The 25,504-nt window shown below is 38.4% G+C and overlaps 1 protein-coding gene across 3 annotated transcripts in view; it reads right to left on the reverse strand.

Annotated features, from left to right (window-relative positions):
* The window catches only part of Hpse2 (heparanase 2 (inactive)), a 630,225-nt gene that overhangs the window by 205,050 nt on the left and 399,671 nt on the right, over nucleotides 1–25,504 (reverse strand). For 2 of the 3 annotated variants that reach the window (XM_042263859.2, XM_042263852.2), the window contains exons 4-5: nucleotides 20,207–20,380; nucleotides 4,072–4,243 (exon numbers count right to left, since the gene is read on the reverse strand). In XM_042263859.2, coding sequence (XP_042119793.1) covers nucleotides 4,072–4,243; nucleotides 20,207–20,380 — 346 coding nt within the window. The remainder of the gene's footprint in view (nucleotides 1–4,071; nucleotides 4,244–20,206; nucleotides 20,381–25,504) is intronic. The other variant, XM_076563135.1, reaches the window with a different exon arrangement.

Below are 25,504 nucleotides of genomic sequence, written 5' to 3' on the forward strand. Positions count from 1 at the left end.
ATATGGAGGAAGTTACCACTACAAAAACCTAGCCACATGCTTTGTTAGTCATACTTTCTGCTGCTGTGACCAACATCTGAGAGAAACCAATTAAGGGAGGAAGGGTTTATTTGGACTGAGGGTTTCGGGCCACAGTGTGCTGACTCCTTTGCTTATGGCCTGATGTAAAGCAGAACACCATGGCGGCTGGGAAGCAGGGAAACAGGAAGGGCCAGGGAAAGCTCCGTCTCCTGAGATCACCCCTCCATTGTCCCATGACCCAATTCCTCTAGCTAGACCTCATCTCCTAATGACTCCAGCACTTCCTAAGACAGTGCCAGTACCTGGGAACCAAGCCTTCAACACATGCACCTGGGGGGGGGGGTGGTGCATTTCATAGTCAAATAACAGCACACGCTCTTCTCTTTCACCACTGTGGAGTTTCTCAACCTATTCCTATGTACTAATTGCATGCACTCATGTTTGTATCATGTATACAAACTCAATATTTCAACTACACTTACTGTAGTGGGAGCAGAGTTTCCTCATAAATATGACCTTTTAAACCTCTCAATGCAGACAAATACTTGTTTCTTATCCTTTATTACCTTGGGAGAATTGTCCTCTACAGAAAGTCAATCATTCTGGTTTCCATTTCTATTGGAGAAATTATTTTGGCCACTCCATGTAGTTAAAAGGATATTTATTTAATGGCGTAACTCACAAATTAAGTAATGGGTAGGTCGCAGGGTCTGGGGAAGGTGTAACGCAGTCCAGCGGTGTTCTGCGGAGCTCTGCACAATCTGCACCGGTCAGCGTCCCGGCACCGAGTGAGCGCCCAGAGAGAGCGCTGACCCATCCAGCTCTCGGGTCCCTCGGCGCCTCCCCTCGCCCCGCCTCGTAGGCGTGACAGTTGCCAGAGTCTCAATGGGGGTTGGAACTTCCAGAACCAAGCTGGAATGGCTACCCACTACACATTTCTGCCAACTTTTAAAGGACGTCTTAACTTGGCTCTATCCCCCCTTTCTTATCTCTGGGTATACCTTAACCTACAAACCTGTTTGACTGTATTCTGCATTGAGGGAAGGAAGCAGTCATCTTCCCTGATGACGACACATCTCCCCACAGTTGTCTGTGGGTTTCTTCACAGTAATGTTATTCTAAGTCTTCTTATCCACATTATTGCCTGTAGTCTCTCATTCTCCCCTCGGCAAGTCACTGCAATTCAGCTTCAGTTCTCACTCTCCTGAACTGTCTCAAGGTCATAAACACCTACATGCTGCCAAATCCAGAAGATGCTTTTCTGTCATCCAATTAGTTGGTTCCCTCTCTCTTTATCTGAAGTCTTCCTTCATGTGCCCTATTCTTCTTACCGGTTTTCCTACTTCTTCATTCTGTTTCTTCAGGCTGTCACCTAAGCCCTTTCTTTCCTTTTGTATGCTACCTTATCTCCTCTATTCCCAGGGCTTTAAATCTCACTTTCATGCTAAAAACTTGTCAAATGAATAAATATGTCTAACAGAGAACCTCATCTCTTCATACCTATTAAATGATATGCTTGACATCTATATTTAGTTTGATAGCACAAAAAATGAAGTCACAGTTTTATTCTCAGAATTAGTTAGTTAGAAGGATTCCTGTCTTCCCATTTCAGCAAATGGCACCATCCACTTAGCTACTACTATCTACATCACATCATTGTAGATTTTCCCAATGCACTACCATATCTTATAGATTCTACTTCCAGCCACCACCACTCTACTCCAGGCCCCCATTGCTTCCCCCTGTATTGCTGAAGCAATCTTCTCATGGATTTTCCTGATTTTTCTTTAATTTATTTTCCACAGTATATACAACATACATTTCTTAAAACAAATAGTTTCCTTCTCCAGCTTAAAACATCCTCTGTCATCCTGAATGCAATTAGAAGGAACAGCAAGTCCTTCATTATGCCTGCAAGCCCTGATAGAACACACCTCTTCCTTCTCTGACACTCCCAGCCAACCTAGCCAGTTTTTATACTCAGGGTCTCTGTACATATTTTTCATTCTAGAACTATATAAACAAATATAATCACTGATACTGTTGACTTCTGATGTTGTGTAGTCAACTAATCATTCTTTATATTACACCTTTTAAGGGAAAGGTTCCATGACATTCTTAATTCAATCAAGCCATAGCACTTATAGTTATTAATATAACCATATACTGCTGTTCATACTGTTCTGGTTTTACATTTCTGATTAATATCTATGTCTCTCCTAACTTAGTAAATACTGCATGAAGGCAAAGAATGTATCTGTTTTGTTTATTATTATCTCAGCTCCTAGCATATTACTTAATTGTTGCTCAAGAAATATATTGAGAATGAATAAAGAATTGGCATCATTCCATACTATTAGAATGACACTAGTAGGTCATATGGGGACACATTAATCAAGTCATTAAAGAAAAAGAATATTTTAAAGTAATAACTGTATAGATTTAAAGGATAGAGTGATTAGATTTTTCATTATGAACCTGTGAAATATGAGTAAGTATAATATAACTGACTTTTATAACAAAGTCTAACAGGAAAAATGAAAGCAACCTCTTCATCTCTGTCCTACTCCTCATCACACACATGCAAAGAGAAATTTCAAAGTTCAATGAAAGTATGCAGAAGGAAGCCTCTAGCTTATGAGTATGGACTAAGGCCATGCAATTTTTCAACAAAAAGGAAGTAAATTGCTCTTGAGCAAGAAAAGGAGAGAAGGAAAGAAGAGGCAATTAAGAAAGGTAGTTTAAGCCCGGTGGTGGTAGCGCACGCCTTTGATCCCAGCGCTCTGGGAGGCAGAGGCAGGGGGATCTCTGTGAGTTCAAGGCCAGCCTGGTCTACAGGGTGAAATCCAGGACAGGCACCAAAACTACACAGAGAAACCCTGTCTCAAAAAAACAAAACAAAACAAAAAGGTAGTTTAGGTAAAAATTCAGTGACTTATATAGAGGAAAAATGCTTAATATTAAACTTCACCTTGCTGGTGCTGTTATAATATAAATCCCCATGCTTTTCCCCAGACCTTCAGTAAAGTCTGCTATGTTCACAAGCTCAAATCAACACTAAGTAATCAGAAATGAAAGGAGTCCTACAAACTGTCAAGATACACACAGCCATTCAGGAGAAACCATTTTTTTCTTTCTTTTCATCTCTGTTTATGCTTGCATGACTTTGATCTAACTAGTTGCTCTACGCACTTCATTGGAAACTATCTCATTCACTTGGAACTGTAGGGATAATTATCATGCTTGCATGACATTTCTCTAACTGCTTTGTCTACACAGTTCATTGCAAGCTATCTTCCTCACTTGAAACTGTAAGGATAACTATCCCTAGTCTAGATTCTGACTACATGCCACATGTACCATGTGACTCTACCAACCTCATTGTTCCTATTCTTGCTTCAGTTACATTTTCACCTTGGGACTCGATTCAACATTTATCTATATTAAGTCTCCCCCACTCCACTGTAGTTCCCACTAATCATAATTCTTCCTATTTGTAAATTCATGATCAGGCATTTCTTCTAACCCTGTATAACTAGACCAAATCTGCATGGACATATCCATTATTCAGTTTGGGGCTAGCCCACTGCCAGAACTGAGTTGGAGAACATTTCACATCATACTTTGCACCAACATACAAAAGATGTTTGTCATGTCAGTCAAAATTAAGCAAGTGATGAAAATTATACAGGATGACTGCTACTGAAGTATTAGTTCAGTTCTATTTTTATTTGTAAATATTTGTAATGTTTCCCAACCTTTTAAAAATATGAGATGATTCAATGAAATCCTGTATTAAATGATTTTTTTTTTTCAAATAATGTATTCTGTCCAAGTTACCCAGAGACTAAGCTATGTCTTCCCCCACCCCCGACTCTAGGAGCCCTCAGGATGAGTGCTCTTGTTTGTTGACGAGTCCCTGTTTAGGAGTAAACCACCATGAGAAAGCCTCTCTTCTTCAATATGAAAATAACCAGGATAAACACAAATGCTTCATTCCATTATATCTAATGAGCACTGCTGTAAGGACAGCTAAATAATTTGACCTACCCATCTAGGAGAGCAATGACGTTCTTCCTGGGCCGTCCAATATTAGGGCCATACAAACTGGCTCTGGAGTAAATCCGGATGGGTTGCAGCAGCCTCTTCAGCTGGATGTAATCCTTTCCCAACTGGCTACCATTTACTGCCCGGCCATGCATGCTCCGATAGTTATTTGGCTCTAGATTAAAAACAGACATATAAATTAGAATGGAGAAGAGCGAGATTCTGCCAGCCCTTTCCTTTCTACAAAACAGTGCTTTTTTTTTTTTACTACCATGAACAAAATAACAAAGGGAGAACATAAGTTATCTTAAGGAACACAGAAACTGTCATGTTAGTAGTACCAACTTGATGTTTCATTTCTTCCAAACTTATCTTCATAAAACATCACCCAATTCACAAAAGAGACCATATCTAATTTTAGTGATACTTTGTAATGAATGGTACAGTTGGTAGAACAGTGTCTCCCCAAATTTGTGTACCAGAACTTCAGAACATGACCTTATTTGGAAATAGGGTCATTGAGGATGTAATGTTATTATGTAGTCACAGGATTAGGGTGGGCCCCGCATCTAATAACTGTTGTGTTTGTAACACAAAGGAAAAGGACCTTCAGATACACAGGCACAGGGGGAAATGCTGTGTGATGACAAACACAAAGCCTGGAGAGATGCTGCTATGCTAAAGAATTCTGGCAGCTCCAGAAGGTAGGAGAAAGGAATGGAACAGATTCTCCTTCAGAGCTTCCAGAAGAAAGCAACCACGCTGATGTTTTGATTTCAGACTTTGGCTTCATAAACAGTAGGAGAAAACTTGCTTCTTTTGTTTTAAGCCATAGTAATTTGTTATTGCAAAGCCTAGGAAATTAATACAAATGGTAAGAAGGGTTGCCCTCATAAATAGGATTATTGAACACAAACTTAGGAAAATCATCCTTGCTGTTGATCAGTAACAAAGTAGCTGAGTGAAAAAATTTCGAGCAAAACCACTTACCCTGAGTTTAGCACTGGAAGGATATGAAAAGTCCTAAAAACCAGCAGCTCTTAAGAGTTTGAGGTAGCCAACTAGAGGTGCCCCAAAGCCATTGTCTCAGATAGTTTGAAGCTGGGATTCTGGTAGGGACAAGGCCTAGATAATCAGACTCACATGAAGTTTTAAGAGAAATTTGGGGAACTAAGACAGCCACAGTGAAAACTGATAATCTCTCTTACAAACCCTTTAATCCCGAAGGCTGTATATATTCAGGGGGAACTGTAGAGAGTGTTAGCATGAATATGAACCCTTGGACTCTCACAGGGGAGACCCAGGATGGCACTTTACTAACCAAGTATTTACTGTGTTCCCCATTCGTCAGCATATCTACTGGCCTGGACTTACTGGCTCAAGTTAAGTATGCACATCTATGACCAATTATTGGCTCATCATTTATCAATGTAAAGGCAACTCCTAGAAAGCTGACCTTAAAATATCTTTAAAGGATTAATTAAAAGACAAACAAACATTTAATATGTGTTGGCACTTTGTTTGCATGTATGTATGTTGCATGTATGTCTGTGTGCCATGGGCACACAGAGCCCTCAGAGGCCAGAAGAGGATATCAGATCCTCTGGGACCGGAGTTAGAAAAGGTTATGAGCCACTCTATGTATGTCAGGAATTGAACCCAGGTCCTCTGGAAGAGCAGACAGTACTCTTAACCACTGAGTCATCTCTCCAGCCCCTAGAGGATTAAGCTTTTTAAATGGACATATCAGTAACTACCTGATACAAGAGTGGTGGACTAGAGCATTAGACCTGTAACTGAAAAACCAAACCAAAAGTGATAAACCCAACTTCTGGGATGGACAACTAAGGATTCTGCATTCCTCTAACACATTATCTAAAATGCATTACTTTCAAGAACAAAGTTATGAGGTATGAAAAGAAAATAGCAAAGTGCTACCATATGCATGAAAGGAAAAAGAGCAGTCAATAGAAACTCTCTCTCTGAAGCCTTTAACATTAGATTATTTTGTATATAAAAACTTCAAAATTATAAAATATGTTCAAAGAACTAAAAGGAATAAAAGAATTAATAGAAAGTATGTTACTGACTTATATAGGGATATAAAGACAATATAAAAATAAAATGGAAACTCTTGACCTGAAATGACACAGCACATACAGGAAAACAAAATGAGATTAACACTGAGTTTTTAAATCAGCAACAAAGGAGGCAAGAAGAGAGTGAGATGATACACTCAAATTCCAGTGAAACACTCCACTGAAGCAACATTTCCGTGTTCATCTGAATTTAAATTAGTGCTGCTCAAAAACAGATGGTGACAAGTTAACTCATCACAAATTTTATGTGACCTCATGTATATCTATATGATCATACAGTTACTGATAATAATACAGAAATTAATTTTAGGGGCTGAAGAGATGACACCATTATTAAAAGCACTGGATGCTCTGCTCTTGCAGAGGAGCTGAATTTGGTTCCCAACACCCACAGGGCAGCTATCTTCTATCTTTAATATCAGTTGCAGGGTATCCCGTGCCCTCTTCTGGCCTCCATGCACATACATGAAGGCAAAACACTCATACACATAAAATAAAAGTAACAAATACATCTGATTTTAAAAAAGAAGATAACTTTAATTTTTTGGCACACAAAAATTTACCAGTTGTTAAAGATGACAGCATACTAAAGAGATATATAGACATGCTTATTTTATATAAATAATTAAACCATGGAGATGGAGAGACATTAAGAGCCAGTTAAGGGTACCAGCTGTTCTTTAAAAGGATCAGATTTTGATTCCCATCACCCACACAGTTGTTAACAACCATCTGTAACTCCAGCCTCAAGGGACCTGAAGCCACTTTCTGGCCTCCTTGGGCATTGTGCTCACATACATACTGGTAAAGCACCCACATCCACACACAAATAAATAAACAAAATCTTGGAAAAAATGTTTGATCCTGAAGAATATAAGTATCTTCAATGTTTTCAGAGTTGATTGATACTTTGTAATGAAAGCCTTTAAGGAGCTAGACTCAAAGGCTTTCTCCCAGAGTTGGAAGGAGATTCTAGAACCAGCTAAGGATCTAATCTGAGGGATAAGGAATGAGTCTAGGCATTGTGCTCTTTCAGTCTTTCATGTCTCTTTATTGTTCTAAGTAAGCTTCTTTTCAGCTCTCATTCTTAGCTCCTCTCTTACCTGACTATCCATACATTTTTAACAAGAGACAACTTATAATCCTGAGAAAAGTTTCAAAACTCTCAACGTCATAGCACATGCCTAGAATAGACAATAAGGAGCACAGCCATCACCATGGTAACCCAAGGTTCCACGATTTCAGGACCAGAGGAAGGGGACATAATGCCCAGTGCAACAAACTCTGAGGCATAGCTTTTTATCAGCAGATGTGGCAAGTGAAGAATTGGCAGGCTTTTAGGGTGTTTTGTGTTAGTAACCTTGGTAAACATCTGCAACTCTGACCTTGTGCATAACTGTGAAGTTTTAAACTTATGATCTATTTACAAATGCCTTTAGTCTAGTTTGAACTTTCTCTGAGGTAAAAATGAGCTAAATGTGTGCTGCTTGTGTTAGACTGAGAAGAGATTATTATTTTCTGTGTTAGTCTGAGCTCAGATTGGAGAATACTGTATATTATGAATTTCCTCTTAAATACAAAGTTTTCTGCTCTTACAGAAAAACATGTATATAATAATTATGGAAAACAAAGACTTCTAATATCTTTGTGATATCACTCCTCAGTATTAAAATAGCAAATTAATACTATTTCCAGACTGGATTGTAGATGTAACCGTCTTATTAAATAAGAAACACAGAGCCAATACAGAGATAAAAAGCCAAGAGGTCAGAGCAATAGCTAAGAGCTAAAACCTTACCCTTCACTGTCGCTGTGGTCCTACCTCTCCAAAAGAGACCTACTTCTGTAGCAGGAATGTTAAAAGTTCTTATTAATAAAATCAAACCCGAGGCCAGTTATTGGGGTCCATGCTGGTAGATCAGAGAGACAGAACAAGCCCCAGCTATCTCACCTCGCCGGATCCTCAGCTGGTCTTGTCTCCTCAGACTGGAGGCCTCTGAGTCCTCATCCGGAATGGGTCTCAGCTGAATTACTGCTCAAAAGCCTGAATGCTTAACCAGCCAAAATCTTAACCAGCCAAATGCCTCTAGTTTCTGGTCCTCACGCCTTATATATCTTTTTGCTTTCTAGCACCACTCCCTGGGATTAAAGGCTGGCTTTCTGGGATTAAAGGCGTGTGTCACCATGCTTGGCTATTTCCAATGTGGCCTTGAACTCACAGAGATCCAGAGGGATTTCTATCTCTGGAATGCTAGGATTAAAGGTGTGAGTGCCACCATTTTCTAGCCTTTGTATCTAGTGGCTGTCTGTTCTCTGACCCCAGATAAATTTATTAGAGTACACAATATTTTGGGGAACACAATACCACTACATACTTCCTGTGTGTTTGTGCTTTTTATTGACTTTCTATTCTGCCTTCTCATTGGTTGTAAACCTAACCACGTGAACTCCTCATTGCTGCCCATCTGTATAGACCTCCAGGTCTTCTATGGTTGGTATTGAGATTAAAGGTGTGTGTGTCTCATGCTGGCTGTATCCTTGAACACACAGACATCCACCTAGCTCTGCCTCCCAAGAGCTGGCATTAAAGGTGTGCGCTACCAACGCCCAGCTCTGCTATGGCTTGCTATTAGCTCTGACCGCCCCCCCAGGCAACTTTATTTATTAACACTGGATTGTGTCAGAAAGTTTGGTTTCAAAAACTGGTATTTGAGTTGCTGACTTGAGTTTCATTTTTTAAAATTAAGTTAATTTTGCTTGGGATTAAGACAGAATTTTCAATATCTTTCTGAAGTGGCCATAAGCATACTTCTGTCATTTTGTACTTTTATTTATATTATATGCCATGAAGTGTTCTAAATATTGATGATTATATAGTCAAAGTTATTGAGAGCTGCTGGTAGCAAAAGGCCATGGGAGTATTCAGCAAGTGACAGCTAGTGTTCAAAAGGTCAACCCACCAGAGTCAGGGATTCTGCTGATGCCCCATGGGAGGCCTAACCTTCTTGTAGGAGGGACTAGGAGGTGGGTAGGGAGGGAGAGGCTAGAGGGGTGGGAGGAGGGAAAAGGGGGATCTTTGATTGGTATGTAAAATGGATAAAAAAATTGTCTTAATAAAAATTAAAAAAAAAAAGAAATGCATGTGGCCTTTCTCTCTGTGTTCTTCACGGTGGATAGCTGTTCCATGTCCCTGCCTTGACCCCCCTGCAATGATGGGTTGTAATTTGGAACTGTATGCCTAAAACACATCCCCTGAAAGTTTCTGTTGTTGAGCATTTTCCAATGACACTGGGATAATCTTGAATTAATTCTTAGTCATTGCACATTCAAAAATTTTCTGTTAGCAAATTTTTTTCAACCCCCACATTCAGTTACACAACCCACACAGGGTCACAGTGCAAAGTTCAAGAAGCTGGGTAGAAGATTTGAGTCTATTACAGGTTAACTTGGCCTGTCTGACTGACAAAACATCTCACCTAACAATAGCAGAATACACTTTGTTTTCTGGGGCACACAGAACAGTCTTCTAAATAGAGTGTATGCCAGGACATATACAAATCTCAAACTTTAAACATAATTTAAATCATACAATGTGTATTTCCTGACTTACTGTAGTGGTATTGTGTTCCCCGAAATATTGTGCACCCTAATAAACTTATCTGAGGTCAGAGACAGAACAGCCACAATATTAAACATAGAGGATAGGCAGTGGTAGCACACGCCTTTAATCCTAGCATTCCAGAGGCAGAAATCCATCTGTTCAAGGATACAGCCAAGCATAGTGACTCATGCCTTTAATCCCAGGGAGTGGTGGTAGAAAGCAGAAAGGTATATAAGGCATGAAGACCAGAAACTAGAAGCATTTGGCTGGTTAAGCATTCAGGCTTTTGAGCAGCAATTCAACTGAGACCCATTCTGGATGAGGACTCAGAAGCCTCCAGGTCTGAGGAAACAAGACCAGCTGAGGATCCGATGAGGTGAGGTAGCTGTGGCTTGTTCTGGCTCTCTGATTTTCCAGTGTTCACCCCAATAACTGGCCTCAGGTTTGATTTTATGATTTTACTAATAAGAACTTTTAAGATTCATGCTACAACTTACAGAATTGCACTTTAATTAACTAATTGAAATATAAAAATTAACAAATATTAAGAAACTATGAAAATGAATAGTACATAGGCCAATGAAGAGATAACAGGGAAAGAAAAAATATTTAGAACAGAGTGAAATGAAAACATGAAAGAATATATAGGACACAGAATAAGCAATGTTTAGGGGAAAATTTGTAGCCTGAGAGTCCTATATTAGAAATAAAAGAGATCTTAAACCTATAACCTAAAATTCTTCCTTAGAAAATGAGAAAAGGTATGGGCTCCATCTCATGGAGTGAGAAAATGAGAAAAGGTATGGGTTCCATCTCATGGAGTGAGGTCCACAGCTAATGTAACCAAGAACCTGAGACTCAATAGGTCACAGGCCTAGGCGAAAACCTACTACATTATTCTGCTAAAGGAACAGAGTAGTAAAATGACTCCTAATGACATACTGCTGTATCCATAGATCAGAGCCTCCCTCATCCAACATCAGAAAAGCTTCTCCTTCTCCTTCATACAGCAGATGGAATTTAACAGAGACCTACAACGGGACAATGTGCAGAGGCTGAGAGACTTTGGAGCACTTGGTCTAAATGGGGTGTTTTCATCACACCCCTCCCCACAGGACTCGGGGATCTATGCAGAAGAGGAGGCAGAAGGACTGTAAAGACCAGAGGTAGCAATGGCTCCAAGGAAACAGGACTTCCAGACCAACAGGACTGATGTACGTATGAACTCAGAGCCGGTGGCCGCACGCATAGGACCTGCACAGGGGCAAGCCAGAGAGGATCTCAGGGCTGAGAGGGGAAGTGGATGTGGGGTAGCCTCTGTAGCAAAGGAAAGCAATCCGTTTATTCCAATGGAGTGTTACCGAGTATATCAACCACGTTCCGGGGCAAGCTCCATGCTCGGGAGTCGTTGGCCAACACAAATAAACCCCATGTATTGGTTTGGGTTTTGTGAGCCTTTCTCTTTGTTTTGGCTTTTTTGTTCTTTGTCTTTTTGATTGTTGGTTTGTTTGATGTTTGTTTTCTGTGGAGTTTTGGGGGAGAAATGAAGGAAGATAGAACATGAAGTTGAGTGATTCGAGAGCATCCGGGAGGAGGTGAAGGAGAGAAAAACAGACTCAGTTTTTGTATAAAAAATTTTTTGATAAAAAATTGGAAAAAAGAAACAAAAAAGGGACAGGGGATGTGCCTAAGTGAGTAAGAGCACTTGCTTAGCAAGCAAGAAGACCCGAGTTTAAACCCCTTCTACCTATGTAATAAGCATGGCTGTGGATGCCTGTAGCCAGTATTGCAGTGTGACATGAGAGATTCCTGGCCACCCAGCCTAGCAGAAAAAAAAATTTGCAAGCTTCTAGTTCAGTGAGCACCCTGTCTCAAGGCAATAAGATGGACAGAAGTTGAGGATGACATCTAATATGCTCTTGTCTTTCTTTTTACACACACACACACACAAAAACAAGTCTCAGCCGGGCGGTGGTGGCACACACCTTTATCCCAGCACTCGGGAGGCAGAGGTAGGCGGATCTCTGTGAGTTCGAGGCCAGCCTGGGCTACCAAGTTAGTTCCAGGAAAGGCGCAAAGCTACACAAGAGAAACCCTGTCTCAAACAAAACAAAACAAAGCAAAACAAAGCAAAACAAAACAAACAAACAAACAAACAAAAAAACAAGTCTCACCAACATGACTACCTAAACCTAAACAAGGACATGCCTCAGTGGACAAGGGGGAGACCATGAGGCTCTAACCCTAAACAAAAGGAGTACAAGCATCTAAGGAATGCTGATTAGAGAAGCAGTCTTCTCCAGGGAATAACACACTAATTGGTTTTCCAATACCAAATGATCAGCCCTGAAAACATAAATAAAGTGACATCATACAGACTAAGCAGATTGTATTTAGGAATATTTATACATATAAATATACACATATGCATGTAACAACAATTAACGAAAAAGAGGCCATGAATCAGAAAGACAGCAAGACAAGGTATATGGGAGAGTTTGGAGGAAGCAAAGGGAATGGGTAAATGATATAATTATAATCTCTAAAACAAAAGAAGTAATAAAAATGAGAAAAAAAATCAACAAGAAGCCAACTGCTAGAGAGGTCCACAGAAATCCACAAAGATACCTCCACAATAGACTACTGGCAATGGTCGAGAGAGAGCCCGAAATGACCTACTCTGTGATAGGATGGCCAAACACCCTAATTGCAGTGCTAGAAACCTCATTCAATGACTGAGGGAACCGGATGCAGAGATCCACGGCCAGGCCCCAGGTGGAGCTCCAGGAGTCCAATTGGCAAGAAAGAGGAGGGTTTGTATGAGCGAGAATTGTTGAAACCAAGGTTGGAAAAAGCACAGGGACAAATAGCTAAACGAATGGAAACACATGAACTATGAACCAATGGCTGAGGAGCCCCAGACTGGATCAGGCCCTCTGGATAAGTGAGACAGTTGATTAGCTTGATCTGTTTGGGAGGCATCCAGGCAGTGGGACTGGGTCCTGTCCTCAGTACATGAGCTGGCTGTTTGGAACCTGGGGCTTATGTAGGGACACTTGGCTCAGCCTGGGAGGAGGGGACTGGACCTGCCTGGACTGAATCTACCAGGGTGAACTCAATCCTCAGGGGAGTCTTTGCCCTGGAGGAGATGGGAATGGGGGGTGGGCTGAGGGGAAGGTGGGGAAGGGATGGGGGAGAACAAGGGAATCCGTGGCTGATATGTAAAATTAAATTATAAAATAATTTTAAAAAATTAAAAATAAATTAAAAAAAGAAAAAGTTGACTGACATTCCTTCAGATAGACTGACTAAGGAAGAAAACAGAAAAGTTCTGGATTAACAAAATTAATAACAAAAGACCATAAAGGGCCTCAAATAGTTAAAGTGGTAAAGGACTACTAAGAATAACTTTAAGGAAATAATTTAGACAGTGAATTGATGAAAATATTCAAGAAGGACACACATTATTAAACTGACTTTGCTTAGTCTGGTAGCTCATGCATGTAACCCTAGCATTTCGAAGGCTAAGGCAAAAGAATTACAAGTTTAAGGTCAGCATGAGATACATAGCAAGTCTGAAGCTAGCCTAAGTTAAAGAGAGACTCTGTTTCACAAAATAAACAAAGCCACCAGACTCAAAGAAAGTTGAAACTCTAAATAAACATATAAAAAAGAAAAGACACATTGAACTTGTAATTAAAAATTTTTTTTTCTAAGAAGCCTAGACTCAGATTAATTAAGCATTGAAAGAAATACCAATTCTTCACAAGTCTTCCAGAAAACGGACAAAGGGAGCATGCTTTACAATTTATTTTATGAGGCCAATATTTTTGTTACCAACAGTAGACAGAGACATTAAGAGAAAACTACAGATGAATATTCCTCATAAACATAGATACAAAAAATCTCCACAAAATTTATACAAACCAATTTCAACAGCATATACAAAAAAATCAAACATTATGATCAAGTGGTACTGATGCAAGGAATGCAAGATTGATTTAATATCAACCCAAAGAATATAAACTATTGTTTTGATGGATTAAACAACCAGAGTACAACATCAATATGTACAAACACAAAAAGGCATTTGGCAAATGATAAATCTTCCCAACAAATTCTGACTAGAAGGAAAACTTCCTTATCCTAATAAAGATTATATGAGAAAAAATTATGGCTACCATACTTAATGGTGAAATACTGATTTACTTCCCTACAGTGGCTAATGATGTTAAATATGCTTTCATGTGGTTATTGGCCATCTGTGCATCTTCTTTTGAGATGTGGCCATGTTAATTCTGTTTAACAATATTCTGTCAACTGCTTCTAGTGTTGTGTTTAATACGAAGTGAAACCAACACAGAAAATTACACTCATCTTTCTAAAGCATTCATTTTCATCATGGTTCATAATCTATTTTTCTTAGTGAATCTCATTTTTGTATTTTAGAATAATTTTAATGTTGCAGAGCTGAGCATTCAGTATAGAGAGACCAGCATAGTGTGCACTCCCTACTATAGATGTGTATACACCACACACAGGCATGTATACATACAAACACATACTCATTTCCCATATTATAGATGTCTTGACTTGGTTTGGTATATTGGTACAGTTGATAAACCAATACTGATACATTCTTTTGGCACTAAAGTCTATTATCTGTATTATGGCATACTCTTTGTATTATATAGTACTGTGGACTTTGGAAGGTTTGTAAGATTATTCATCTATAGTCACAGTAACATATTGAGTTAATTTATTATCTTAAACATCCTGCCTGCTCCACATATTCATTCCCCTCTTTATTTCTTCACAGAACTCCTGGAAATGTTTTCTCCATTTACTCTCTCTGTGTGGTTTTGCTTTTTCTAAGATGCCATGTAATCATAATCATGACTTTAAGTCATTTTAATAAGATTCAGAATTTGGTCTCATGTCTTGTAAATTGTCACCTGCTGGTACATATTCAATATCATAAGCAAAAAAAAGCTGTATTATATTTTCAGTTGCTTATGAACCTCAATTAGAGAAGTCATTAATATGTCATTAAAGTCATGTATCTGTAAACAGAGTCAGTACCAGTTCTACAAGCTACTTAAGTGTTGTAAATATTAAAAATATCTATTAATTTATCAATAATTTTGTGCATTAATATATATTTTAATCCATATTTTATGTTGGTTTAACAGCTTTTATGATTTGTAATTTAATCTCTTCAAATTAAAGAGGCCCTTCTGTTATAGAAGTAACGAGCAATGGCTTTAAGTTTATCCTATCTTTGGTTTTAGGTAATAAACTCTTGAAGACTACACGTTCTTTATTCTGTATATTCACTATGAAAATACATGAATCCTTTACCAAACTCTCAAAATTTCCAACATTGCTCAAAAGTTGAAATCCAAAGTTGTTTTATTGTTTATTACTGAGAGTCAAAATAAACACTTAACTGTGAGCCTCTATAAATGAGAAGATGAAATGAAACATTTCCAGTATACAGTGGTACAGAGTAAACACTGCTAATTCCAAAGAGAAGAATGACTGTATAGGGAGGGCTGGAACCAAGGCAAAACTGCAATCCAGTAGGGCAAACTTTATATTCTGTGGATGCATGTCCAGCATCTGAGGCACATGGTGGTGTCATGTGAGCTTCAAAGGGCTTAGGCACCTGCAAACCTGCTGTCTTGTGAATTTCAGCCCACCTGACTCTCTCCTAAGCTGTTTCTCTTGCCTTTGGCTTTCCTTGGCAAATGTTCCATGTTCCTGGAACTCCAACTCCCTGTAGTCTCCAACCACCTTCACAGCTTCACTCTCATAGCTTCATGCATTGCTCCTCTGGGGACCCCTGTAAAGGATCTATCCCTGCTATCCATTAGCCTGACTTCCAGACTTTTATCTGAAATCTGGATAGAAGCCTCCATGACCCTGTAATTCGTGTTTTGCTTGCCTAAAAGACAAGCAACAGATGGACAACACCAAGGTGTGCTACTAGCTCAAGCAGATACTTGGCCTTCCTGGACTGTGGCTTCAGCTGCAGAGCACATGGGTTTAAAAATTGTGGTTCAATTTGTGTATGGATTTTACAAAGCTATTACATACACAGATATACATAGTAAAAATGTATAAATATTATTTATGCATTACAGTTATTCCTGACTGAAAGCCAAGTAAATGTTTAGCAAAAAAAAAAAAATGAATAAAGCTGGGTAGTGAGTATGACAATAATAATCCTAAAGTCAAAGTTTTCATTTTGTCAAATGACTGAATAGACTCTAAGGAACTGAATGCTGTAGCTAAATTCAGAAGAGCACAAGTGACTGTATACGAGCCAGGTATGGGTACAGATATATGACACTGATTTAATAATTAACTGGAGTAGACTTTACTAGTCTATAGAAATACACATTTCTATAATGCATTTGTAACTCAAAATGTAGGATTATGGTCATTAATTAAAAGTGGTGCATTATTTTGTGGTAAATTTTATTGTTAAATAGTTTTCTAAAGACGAACACTACTTCCCTAAGGCAGAGTTGAATTGAAATTCTTTTATATTTCCCCAGTGTGCACCCCAGCTTTGGAATTCTCTATTATTCTTTACTCTCAGTTCACCAGAGATTAATACATTATAATCAGCACCCAGTATTAAACTGCTGCAAGCTGCAGGAAAATGTAATGAAATACAGCTACTATCACAAAAACTACTACTTGGAAAGGTCAAGGACTTTTCTGAAGGTCAAGCCATGGCTTAAGAAGTCTTGATGATATTTTAGCTTTTGTATGTATATTGCCTGGTTCCTACAATGATTTTCTTGTATGCTATGTGCGCTTTGAAGAACTCCTAACAGTGTACTTATCTAAAATACCTATCAAGCATCCAAGGCCAAAAGATCTCCTGAACTAAAGTAACACCCTTATGGAAACAATGCCTGTTTCCTAGGTCAGGTAGATAGCTTTATTTCTTGTGCAATTTAAGCTGAGAACTTCCTTTGTTATACAGCCTTACTAACGTAGACTCCTAACATTTTTACCTGATCACTTCTAGGAATGTAGTTTGAGCACATAAATTCCATTTTTTCTGATATATTACCCGATTTTAGCTCTCAGTTGACCTCCTCCCTTACCATTCTCATTTTGGGTTATAAAAGAAAGCCTGATGGTCACTGCCAGAGGAAAACTCTTATCTGCCTTTATGACCCTGTAAGAATTCAAGCCTGGTAACCTTGCTTTAGGTAGAGCATTGCTATTGCATGGGTATATAACTGTAAACCTCAGACTTCGGAGGACAAGAAGGAGAAGAGAAAAGAGAATGGAGGAAATAGATGGGTAAGAACTGGAGAGGAGTGAACTGAGATGCGAAAGAACTAGATTAAAGGGCTAGAAGAGAGTACTAGAAGAATGAGATGGAAGATGAAGAAGAGCCAGATGAAGAAGAACGAGATGACAAAGACCAAGGTGGGGCAGAATTAAGATGATAGATTTAAGATAGAACCTAGAGGGGACAGCAGATAAAAGTAGAGAGAAATCAGGCAAGAATGGAGCTAGGCACGAGAACAGAATGTAACTGTGTAGATAGAATTTTATCCCAGAGTAATAAATTAGACAGACAAAGAGCTCGGTGTATTTAGATTATTTTCCCAAAAATAATTCTCGCCATTTATAGCTTCTCTTCTGAGCCCCTGGGAAGGATATTATTAAGGCTGGTCCTTAATAATATTTGAGATTAATCAATTACAAAGTTAACAATTTATGGATATTTAACTTTGCACATACTTCATAGTCACAAAATAAAAATCTTGTGCCAAGAAAGTCTTGCTTCTTAGACATTTGAGTCCTATACATTCTTAATTGCTGCCTCTTGATATCAGGTATGCCTTGATTTGGTGAGTGTAGTCCTCATTATTCTTTGTTTTTGAAGGAGAAACTGAAAAGCAGATTTAGATAACTGAAATCAGCCACTCTAGAAGTTATATTATCGTACTATCCATCCAGCTGCATTTATATTTTGCTGAACATTTACCTGGCTTTCAGTTGGGCTGAGCAAATGCTTCCTTTGGATTTCAGGCACTGGGTTTGCTCTTGAGATGAGGGAATGGGCAGATGGAAGGATGGGGGATGAGGATTGGCCAGAGTCCTTGTCATTCACTCTGTCCAAAAAGATAAGGTTATAGAAAAGAAAATGGACAGAACACTGGAGAAACAAGTCTAGGCAAGAATGGTGAACATGCAGAGAATTTTGAACAGGAAAAGGACACATATACAACATAAAAACTGTGAATAGAGTATATTGGTATCTTGTAAGGTAAGATTCTGATACAAGAAGTACCCAGTAACTGCAAAAAAAAAAAAAAAATTAGTCTTCTGGAAACCCTAAAGGATAAACTGAGATGGGCAGGTTAGGAGGAGGGGAATGAAACTGTCAACAGTAAAACTTTTTTAAAGGAGTATATGAAATTTCAAAGAATAGCAAAAAGAGATCATAATTGATGTTCAGTAACACAATTTGTTCTCTACCAACTTTACTTGTAGCCTGAAAATTATCATGCCCTGCTTGGAAGGGTGTGTTTGTAAGTGAGAATGTACTTGAGATGTCTGATAATTGAAAAGAGGACATAAAAGAGAAGAAGTAAAGAAAAGAAAAGGCCATGCTAAAATGTCCAGGGTAGAGAGTTAAAGCTAACCCACCAAACACTCACAACAAGCCAACTTATGCTTTCTTTCTGCTTGGTTGACATTTTAAACCCGTGGATTTGGTACTATGCTTCTCTAGTCCCATCTCCATCCCTGTTTTCACATCCACGATAGTGCCTTTTTACCTCACTTCAAATGATCCTTTGCTGTTATTATGCCCTGAAGAAGCATTTAAAAGAATGATGGTGAGAATCGTGTTTTGTTGCCAAGTAATAACAATCTTGGAATGTGCTTCACTCCTTCTCTGAACTAGGTAGGAGGGTTTGAAGGACAGAAGAGATGGGAGGGGTAATTCGTGATAGATAACTGTATAGAAAGACACATATTCTTCTCTCCTCACTAGATCTTACTGGCAAGCTGCTCCAGTTACACCAGCTGAAGATTTATTTTATGTGAACAAACTCTCACACTCCAAGATCTCAAAAACTCTGAGAAAGTATTCCCATCAATCACCCATGGGTTGTGATTTTTTTTTCTAGGTTTGATTTTTTCTAGCTTCTCTGTAACTAGTTTTTTTTTTTAATTTTAGTTATGCAGTACAATATATTTTAAAAAACCAAAAAAAAAAAAAAAGCCAGACCAAAGGAAAACCATTTATCTTCTGGTTTAGTAAAGTCTTTATTACTTTATGCCACAATTCTTTTTAAATGTCCTCTATTCCAGGAATAGAAAAGAGAACAGAAGAAGAGAGAAGAAGATGAATGCTGGGTTCCATTGATGGATGCTATTAGAATATATGAAATTTCTTATTTTTCTTCTCCCTTGCCTTCTTGTTAAGAAAACTTTAAATTCCAGTATGCAATAAATATGAGCAAGTGCACCTGTGCAATGCATGTAGTGCTCCAAGAATTTGTCTGGCAAAGAACCAATGAGCTATTTTATAAGGATCATCTTTCAGGACCAATGTTCTCCATACTATGCACTGCACTATAAAGCTCAGGTTTTATCTGGTTTAACATCAACTGTTAGTCATTGATCAACATACTATTTTTTCTTTCTTTCTTTTTCTTTTCTGTGTGTGTGTGTGTGTGTGTGTGTGTGTGTGTGTGAGAGAGAGAGAGAGAGAGAGAGAGAGAGAGAGAGAGAGAGACTGTGTGTGTGTGTCATTTCCATAATATTTGGAAGGAGGTATCCAGAGAGAACTATGTGGTGTGAATTAATTAAATCTACTGTCCTTAACTATTTTGGTCTTATATTGCCAATTATGCTAGCTAGTTTTTTTTTTTGACACATGTTAAAGTCATTTGAGAGGAGAGAACTGAGAAAAAAACTTCCAAAAGATCATGCTGTAAGCCTGTAGGGCATTTTATTAATTAGCCATTGATGGGGGAGGGCCAAGCCCATTGTGGGTGGGACCACCCCTGGGTTGGTAATTCCAGGTTCTATAAGAAAGCAGGCTGAGTGAGCCATGAGGAGCAAGCTAGTAAGCAGCACCCTCCATGGTCTCTCTATCAACTCCTGACTCCAGGTTCCTACCTGGTTTGAGTTCCTGCGCTGGCTTCCCTCTGTGGACTGTGACTTTGGATATGTAAGCCAAATAAACCCCTTCTTCCCCAAGTTGCTTTTGGTCATGATGTTTCATCACAGTAAGAGAAACTCTAAGACAACAGTCAACTCAGTGGCCAAGGATCTTAATCATTTTCTGGGCCAAGCCCCTAAAGAGAGCCTCGGACTAAGATTATATTTCAAGCCAACTTATTTTCCCCTTTATTTTTATCAATTCATAGGAAATGACATCCTTACTTACCATTACCCAGTTCCCAAGAAATGTTGTACTTTTTGCTGGCACTGTACTTCAACAGGCTCAGGGCACTAGAACTGTTCCAGGAGTTATTGGGATTACGACGCAGTGCATTTAGAGCAAATATCAGGTGGAGTCCAGAGCAATCAGCAAAGTTATAAAGTTTGTCTAGAGACCTGGCTGGGAAGAAGCAGAGAAAGGCTTATAACTTTCAAATCTCAACAAAAGGAAAATATTAGCTTCTACAGAAAGCCTTCCCTCTAGTAAGGAACTGCACAGACAAGTTTCTAAAAGAGACTATTACCTTCTGACCCGGGATGTACTTTGAGGTAATTTTGGGGAAACAGCACTCAGAATTTCAGACAGTGCTTGCAAATTGGCAAGCAAGCCTAGCTCACAGTGCATTTGCTTATTAACAAATGGTGCAATTGCTGATGTTTAACAGAGGAGGATTTCCCAAACTAGTTGGTTTTCTAGATTTTTTGGGGGGGGGGGAGGAGTCAAAAGTTTTAGTACTCTTAAGTCTATATTCCTGCTTGCCTGACAGTAATCATGTTAAAGTACAAAGCCACAAAAGATAAGCTGGTCAGTCTTAGAAAATAACTCAGCTGACCAAGAGTTCTGAAGCATTTCACTCTGGTCCACATTTCTAGTATTTTTGAAATGGAAATTCTATAACAATTTTGCATATATGTTCATTATCAGCTTGAACCCAGAACCAATGACTCGATACCAAATGTCTCATATCCACCCCATTCCTTCATTTTCACTGCAGCAGCTCATGTCTGGTCCTCATTTCCATTTTCATGGATTGGTGCAATGCCCATTTATTTCCTGATTCTTTCCACCCTGACAACCATCTTCCCTTTATTAATGTAATCCATTTCTCTCACTCCTGAAAGTCTTAATCAATTTTCAATACCAGGAAGTAAACTGCAAGATTGTATCTTCAAGATAAGACAGGGAAGCTAACCATTAAATCTCAACAACATGGATGCTTAAACAAGAACTGAATGATAGCAATAGCAGTTGACCTGCCAATGTGGATGGGTGAACATTCATGGGGCCCTATGCCTACATGAAGAACTACAGGTTCTGAGACAGGGCTGCTGAGAGAAAGAGAATTTGCCTTCCTCAAGAATGAGCCCCTAAATGGCTATCTGATTTTATGTTGAGCTCTAAAAAACACATTCATAACAATACTAAATGGACCCAGTGGGTTTCACTTACATATTTACTACATATATATGTAACAAGTAGAATTTTGAAAAAGAAACCTTGAGTTTGAAAGAGAATATGGAAGTGACACAGGGGTGGGGTGGGGTGGGATGGGGGGGGTTTAGAGGGAACTGAAGGAGGGGAGAAATGATGTGATTATATTTTAATCAAATTTAAAGAAGAAACAGAGTAGAAGAAAAAAGGAGATTCATCCAAAATTTTTATTTTAATTTTAAGGAACAGGGGAAGAAATCTGCCCTTGCACTGAGCACAGTCACACCTTAATAGTGCTCATTCCCTGGAAACTTGTGATAAGACTTCTAGGTCTTCTTAGGGTAGATATAAGAAAGGCTGACAAGGAATTTTTGTTTGTTTGTTTGCTTTTTGTTTTTTGTTTTTGTTTTGTTTTGTTTTTGTTTTTTAAGACAGAGTTTCTCTGTGTAGCTTTGCACCTTTCCTGGAACTCACTCTGTAGCCCAGGCTGGCCTCAAATTCACAGAGATCCACCTGGCTCTGCCTCCAAGTGCTAGGATTAAAGGCATGCGTCACCACTGCCTAGCAGCCAAGAAAATTTTTAAAAAGGAAAAACTCAAATTTTTTTTCAGTATCCACTGTAAGGAAGGTAAAACTATATAAAATAGAATAGGCTAAGAAACTAGGCAAATTAAACATATATATATATATATATATATATATATATATATATATATATTTTTGGTTTTTCGAGACAGGGTTTCTCTGTGTAGCTTTGCGCCTTTCCTGGAGCTCACTTGGTAGCCCAGGCTGGCCTTGAACTCACAGAGATCCGCCTGGCTCTGCCTCCCGAGTGCTGGGATTAAAGGCGTGTGCCACCAACGCCCGGCAACATATTTTAAAGGAAAACCATCATCATTTAAAAGACCTTTGGCAATAATTATCAGATTTCTACCTACACTATCATGCTTTGCTTTAGATAAAACAATTTTATCTAGAGGTTCCCTAACACCTGAAAATTATTATAGGTTTCCCTAAATAGTCTGAATATTAAAAGATCAGAAGAGGTCCATTGTGAAGTACTTTAATATATGTGCCACAAAACTTTATGCTAACAGAAAAATATTTGTTCATCCAAACTTTTTACACTTAGGATGACCACTTAGAGCTTGCCAGCTGTACAATGGCAGATGCTTATATTTGTAAGTTTTAGTTTTATTCATAAAAAAGTTTCCATAAAATAAAGTCCTAGTAGAATGTATCAAAATTTAGTATAAATGGTTGTTAAGTCATTTTAGATAAATTGATCACGTTTACTTAGGGTTTTCTGGAACTTATGACTACCTAATGGTGTTTCATGTATATTTGGTAAATACACTTTAAACACAAAAGCATCTCAATCTGTCACTTCATGAGTTGATGGTCCAGAGCAAGGAAAAAATAATTTACAAAATGATCAATTCAAAATAGAGAACTGTAGACTAATAATTTAGAGTTTGTAAATGAGGTAAAAGTTGAGAAGTAGAATGTTAAAAGCTTAAGGAAACGTTATTAAGGATAATTTTAATTCTGGCCTCTTCCATATAAACCTTCATGTCTAGCACTGTATCTCATTGTATCCTTCAAATAAACTAATCACCTAACACATATTAGTTTATGCCTTTAAGTCATCTTGAAGAGTTCTTATAACTCAAATATTTAATGTTACATAAAAATGTGTGTAATGAAATGAAAGTATAAAAATGAAAGAGGCCAAAGAGAGACAATAATTAATGCTAATTTAAAAAAATGCACTCTACAATGAAAGAGATATCTTTATAGAGGGAGACATCATGGGGACGGAGAGGAACTGGGTGCTAGGGAAGTTTCCAGGAATCCACAAGGATGAACCAGCTTAGACTACTAACAGTAGTGGAGAGGGTGCCTGAACTGGTCTACCCCAGTAATCAGATTGGTGAATACCCTAATTGTCATCATAGAGCCTTCATCCAGTAACTTGATGGAAGCAGATGCAGAGATCCAGAGCCAAGCACCAGGCTCAGTTCCAGGAGTCCAGTCGAAGAGAGAGAAGAGAGATTCTATGAGCAAGGGGCATCAAGATCATGATGCAGAAATGTACAGAGACAACTAAACCTAACTAGTGAGAACTCATGAACTGTGGACGAACAGCTGTGGTGCCTCCACGGGACTGGACTAGGCCCTCTGCATAGGTGAGACTGTTATGTAGCTTGATCTGCTTAAGGGCCCCCTGGCAGTGGGATCAGGATCCATCCCCAGTGCATGAGCTGGCTTTTTGGAGCCCATTGCCTATGGTGGGACACCTTGCACAACCTTGGTGCAGGGGGAGGGGCTTGGACCTGCCTCAACTGAGTATGTCAGGCTCAACTGACTCCCCATGGGAGGCCTTGCCTTGGAGGAGATGGGAATGTGGGGTTAATTGAAGGGAGAAGACTGGGGTGGGGTGGGGTGGGAGGGGGACCTGTGGTTGGTATGTAAAATGAATAGAAAATTTCTTTTAAAAATTTTTTAAAATGTGCTCTAAAGTTCATTAAAAAATACATGTATTTGAGTGTAGAGAATTTAGTAGGCACTTAACAAATATAGCCCTCCTTGGAATATCCCCCACCCCACTCTGAGATCTATCCAAACAAGTAGATACTTAAAATTGACTTTCCACTCTCCACCACAGTGTACAAGTGCCCTGATGTGCCCTTTTAGCATCAAGTCAGTATCTGGTATATAATAAGCCTTCATAAATACCTGACTTAACAGGTACTATTTTCACCTTTCAATGTCGTTCACTCTCTGTACTCTAGCTATCCAACCTCAGTTATCACTGTTCATTGTAGCAAATTTCCTTCAGGTCATGCTACTGCTAAACATTGTTCAATACATTCAAAAAATAGACTCATTGTTTTAAGTTTCAATTTAGAGTGAATAATACTGCTGAGCCCTAGGTCGTCATCTGAAGATAGAGGTTTTAAAAAGAGAAAAAGCAAGAAAAAGAGAAAAATGAGAAAGAACACTCAGAGTGAGGCACACTCTGGATCTGCCTATTGAAATTCAGAGAAGCACACCAGTAAAATGTGAAACCATTTGGCTTGGTAAGTACAACCAACAGGGGGCATTTAATTGCAGCTATTAAGAGAAGTTTGAAAATTGCCTAGGAGGAGGCCTTTTCAAAGAGTAAAGATATCTCTAAACTGAGAGCTTAATATCTCCAGGTTAGTCAGGGCAATGAAACCTTAACTAGGATATAAAGAAATCAGCATAAATGCCAACAATTTAACCAAGGTTGTCTGAAGAGAATGAGATTTTGGAAATGTCTGTGAATAAAAAAAAATTACAACACTATCAGAAGACTCAGGGCTAGAGAGTAATTGTTCCATTAATCATTTTAACTAGATTAAAGGGAAAACTGAGTGCCAGCAGGTCTTTTGGATTCCATTAGAACTAATCAAAATGATGACAGGAGGAAATCACAAGAGACCCTGACATTAGTGAAGAGGCTAATATCACTTCTAAGAAATGTACTCCTAAAACAAGTTTCTAAAAATGTGAAAAATAATTCGAGAGAATAGTTTGGAATATCTATTAAAAATGTAAATGTACAGTCCCTAAGATCTACTCACCGTCATTTGTCCAACATAAATGTTTATAAAAGTTTTGCAGGATAAATATACAATTAGTACCTTTGCAATATTTGTTTTAATTGTCAATAACTAAAAACAATTTAAACTCATTTAAAATGGGAATTGATTAAATAAATTATGAAAACATCTAGATTACAAAAAGATACTAAAAACAAAGAGAGAAGGCCAGGATCAATTTTGGAGTTGGATTGAAATCAGAGTATCAGTAGAATCCATACACACACACACACACACACACACACACACACACATATACATATACATATATATACATAACACAAATATATGTTTGTCAGTACACACATATATGCATATATACATATAAATACATACATACATATATTCATAGATAAAAATACATATATACATGTCCATACCTTTGTATACACACCTATATATACATACATACACACATACATATATATGTACATATATTCATATATGAGCCATTGAATGTACT

This window comes from Peromyscus maniculatus, chromosome 1 (assembly GCF_049852395.1).
Source record: "Peromyscus maniculatus bairdii isolate BWxNUB_F1_BW_parent chromosome 1, HU_Pman_BW_mat_3.1, whole genome shotgun sequence".
Classification (NCBI taxonomy): Eukaryota; Metazoa; Chordata; class Mammalia; order Rodentia; family Cricetidae; genus Peromyscus; species Peromyscus maniculatus.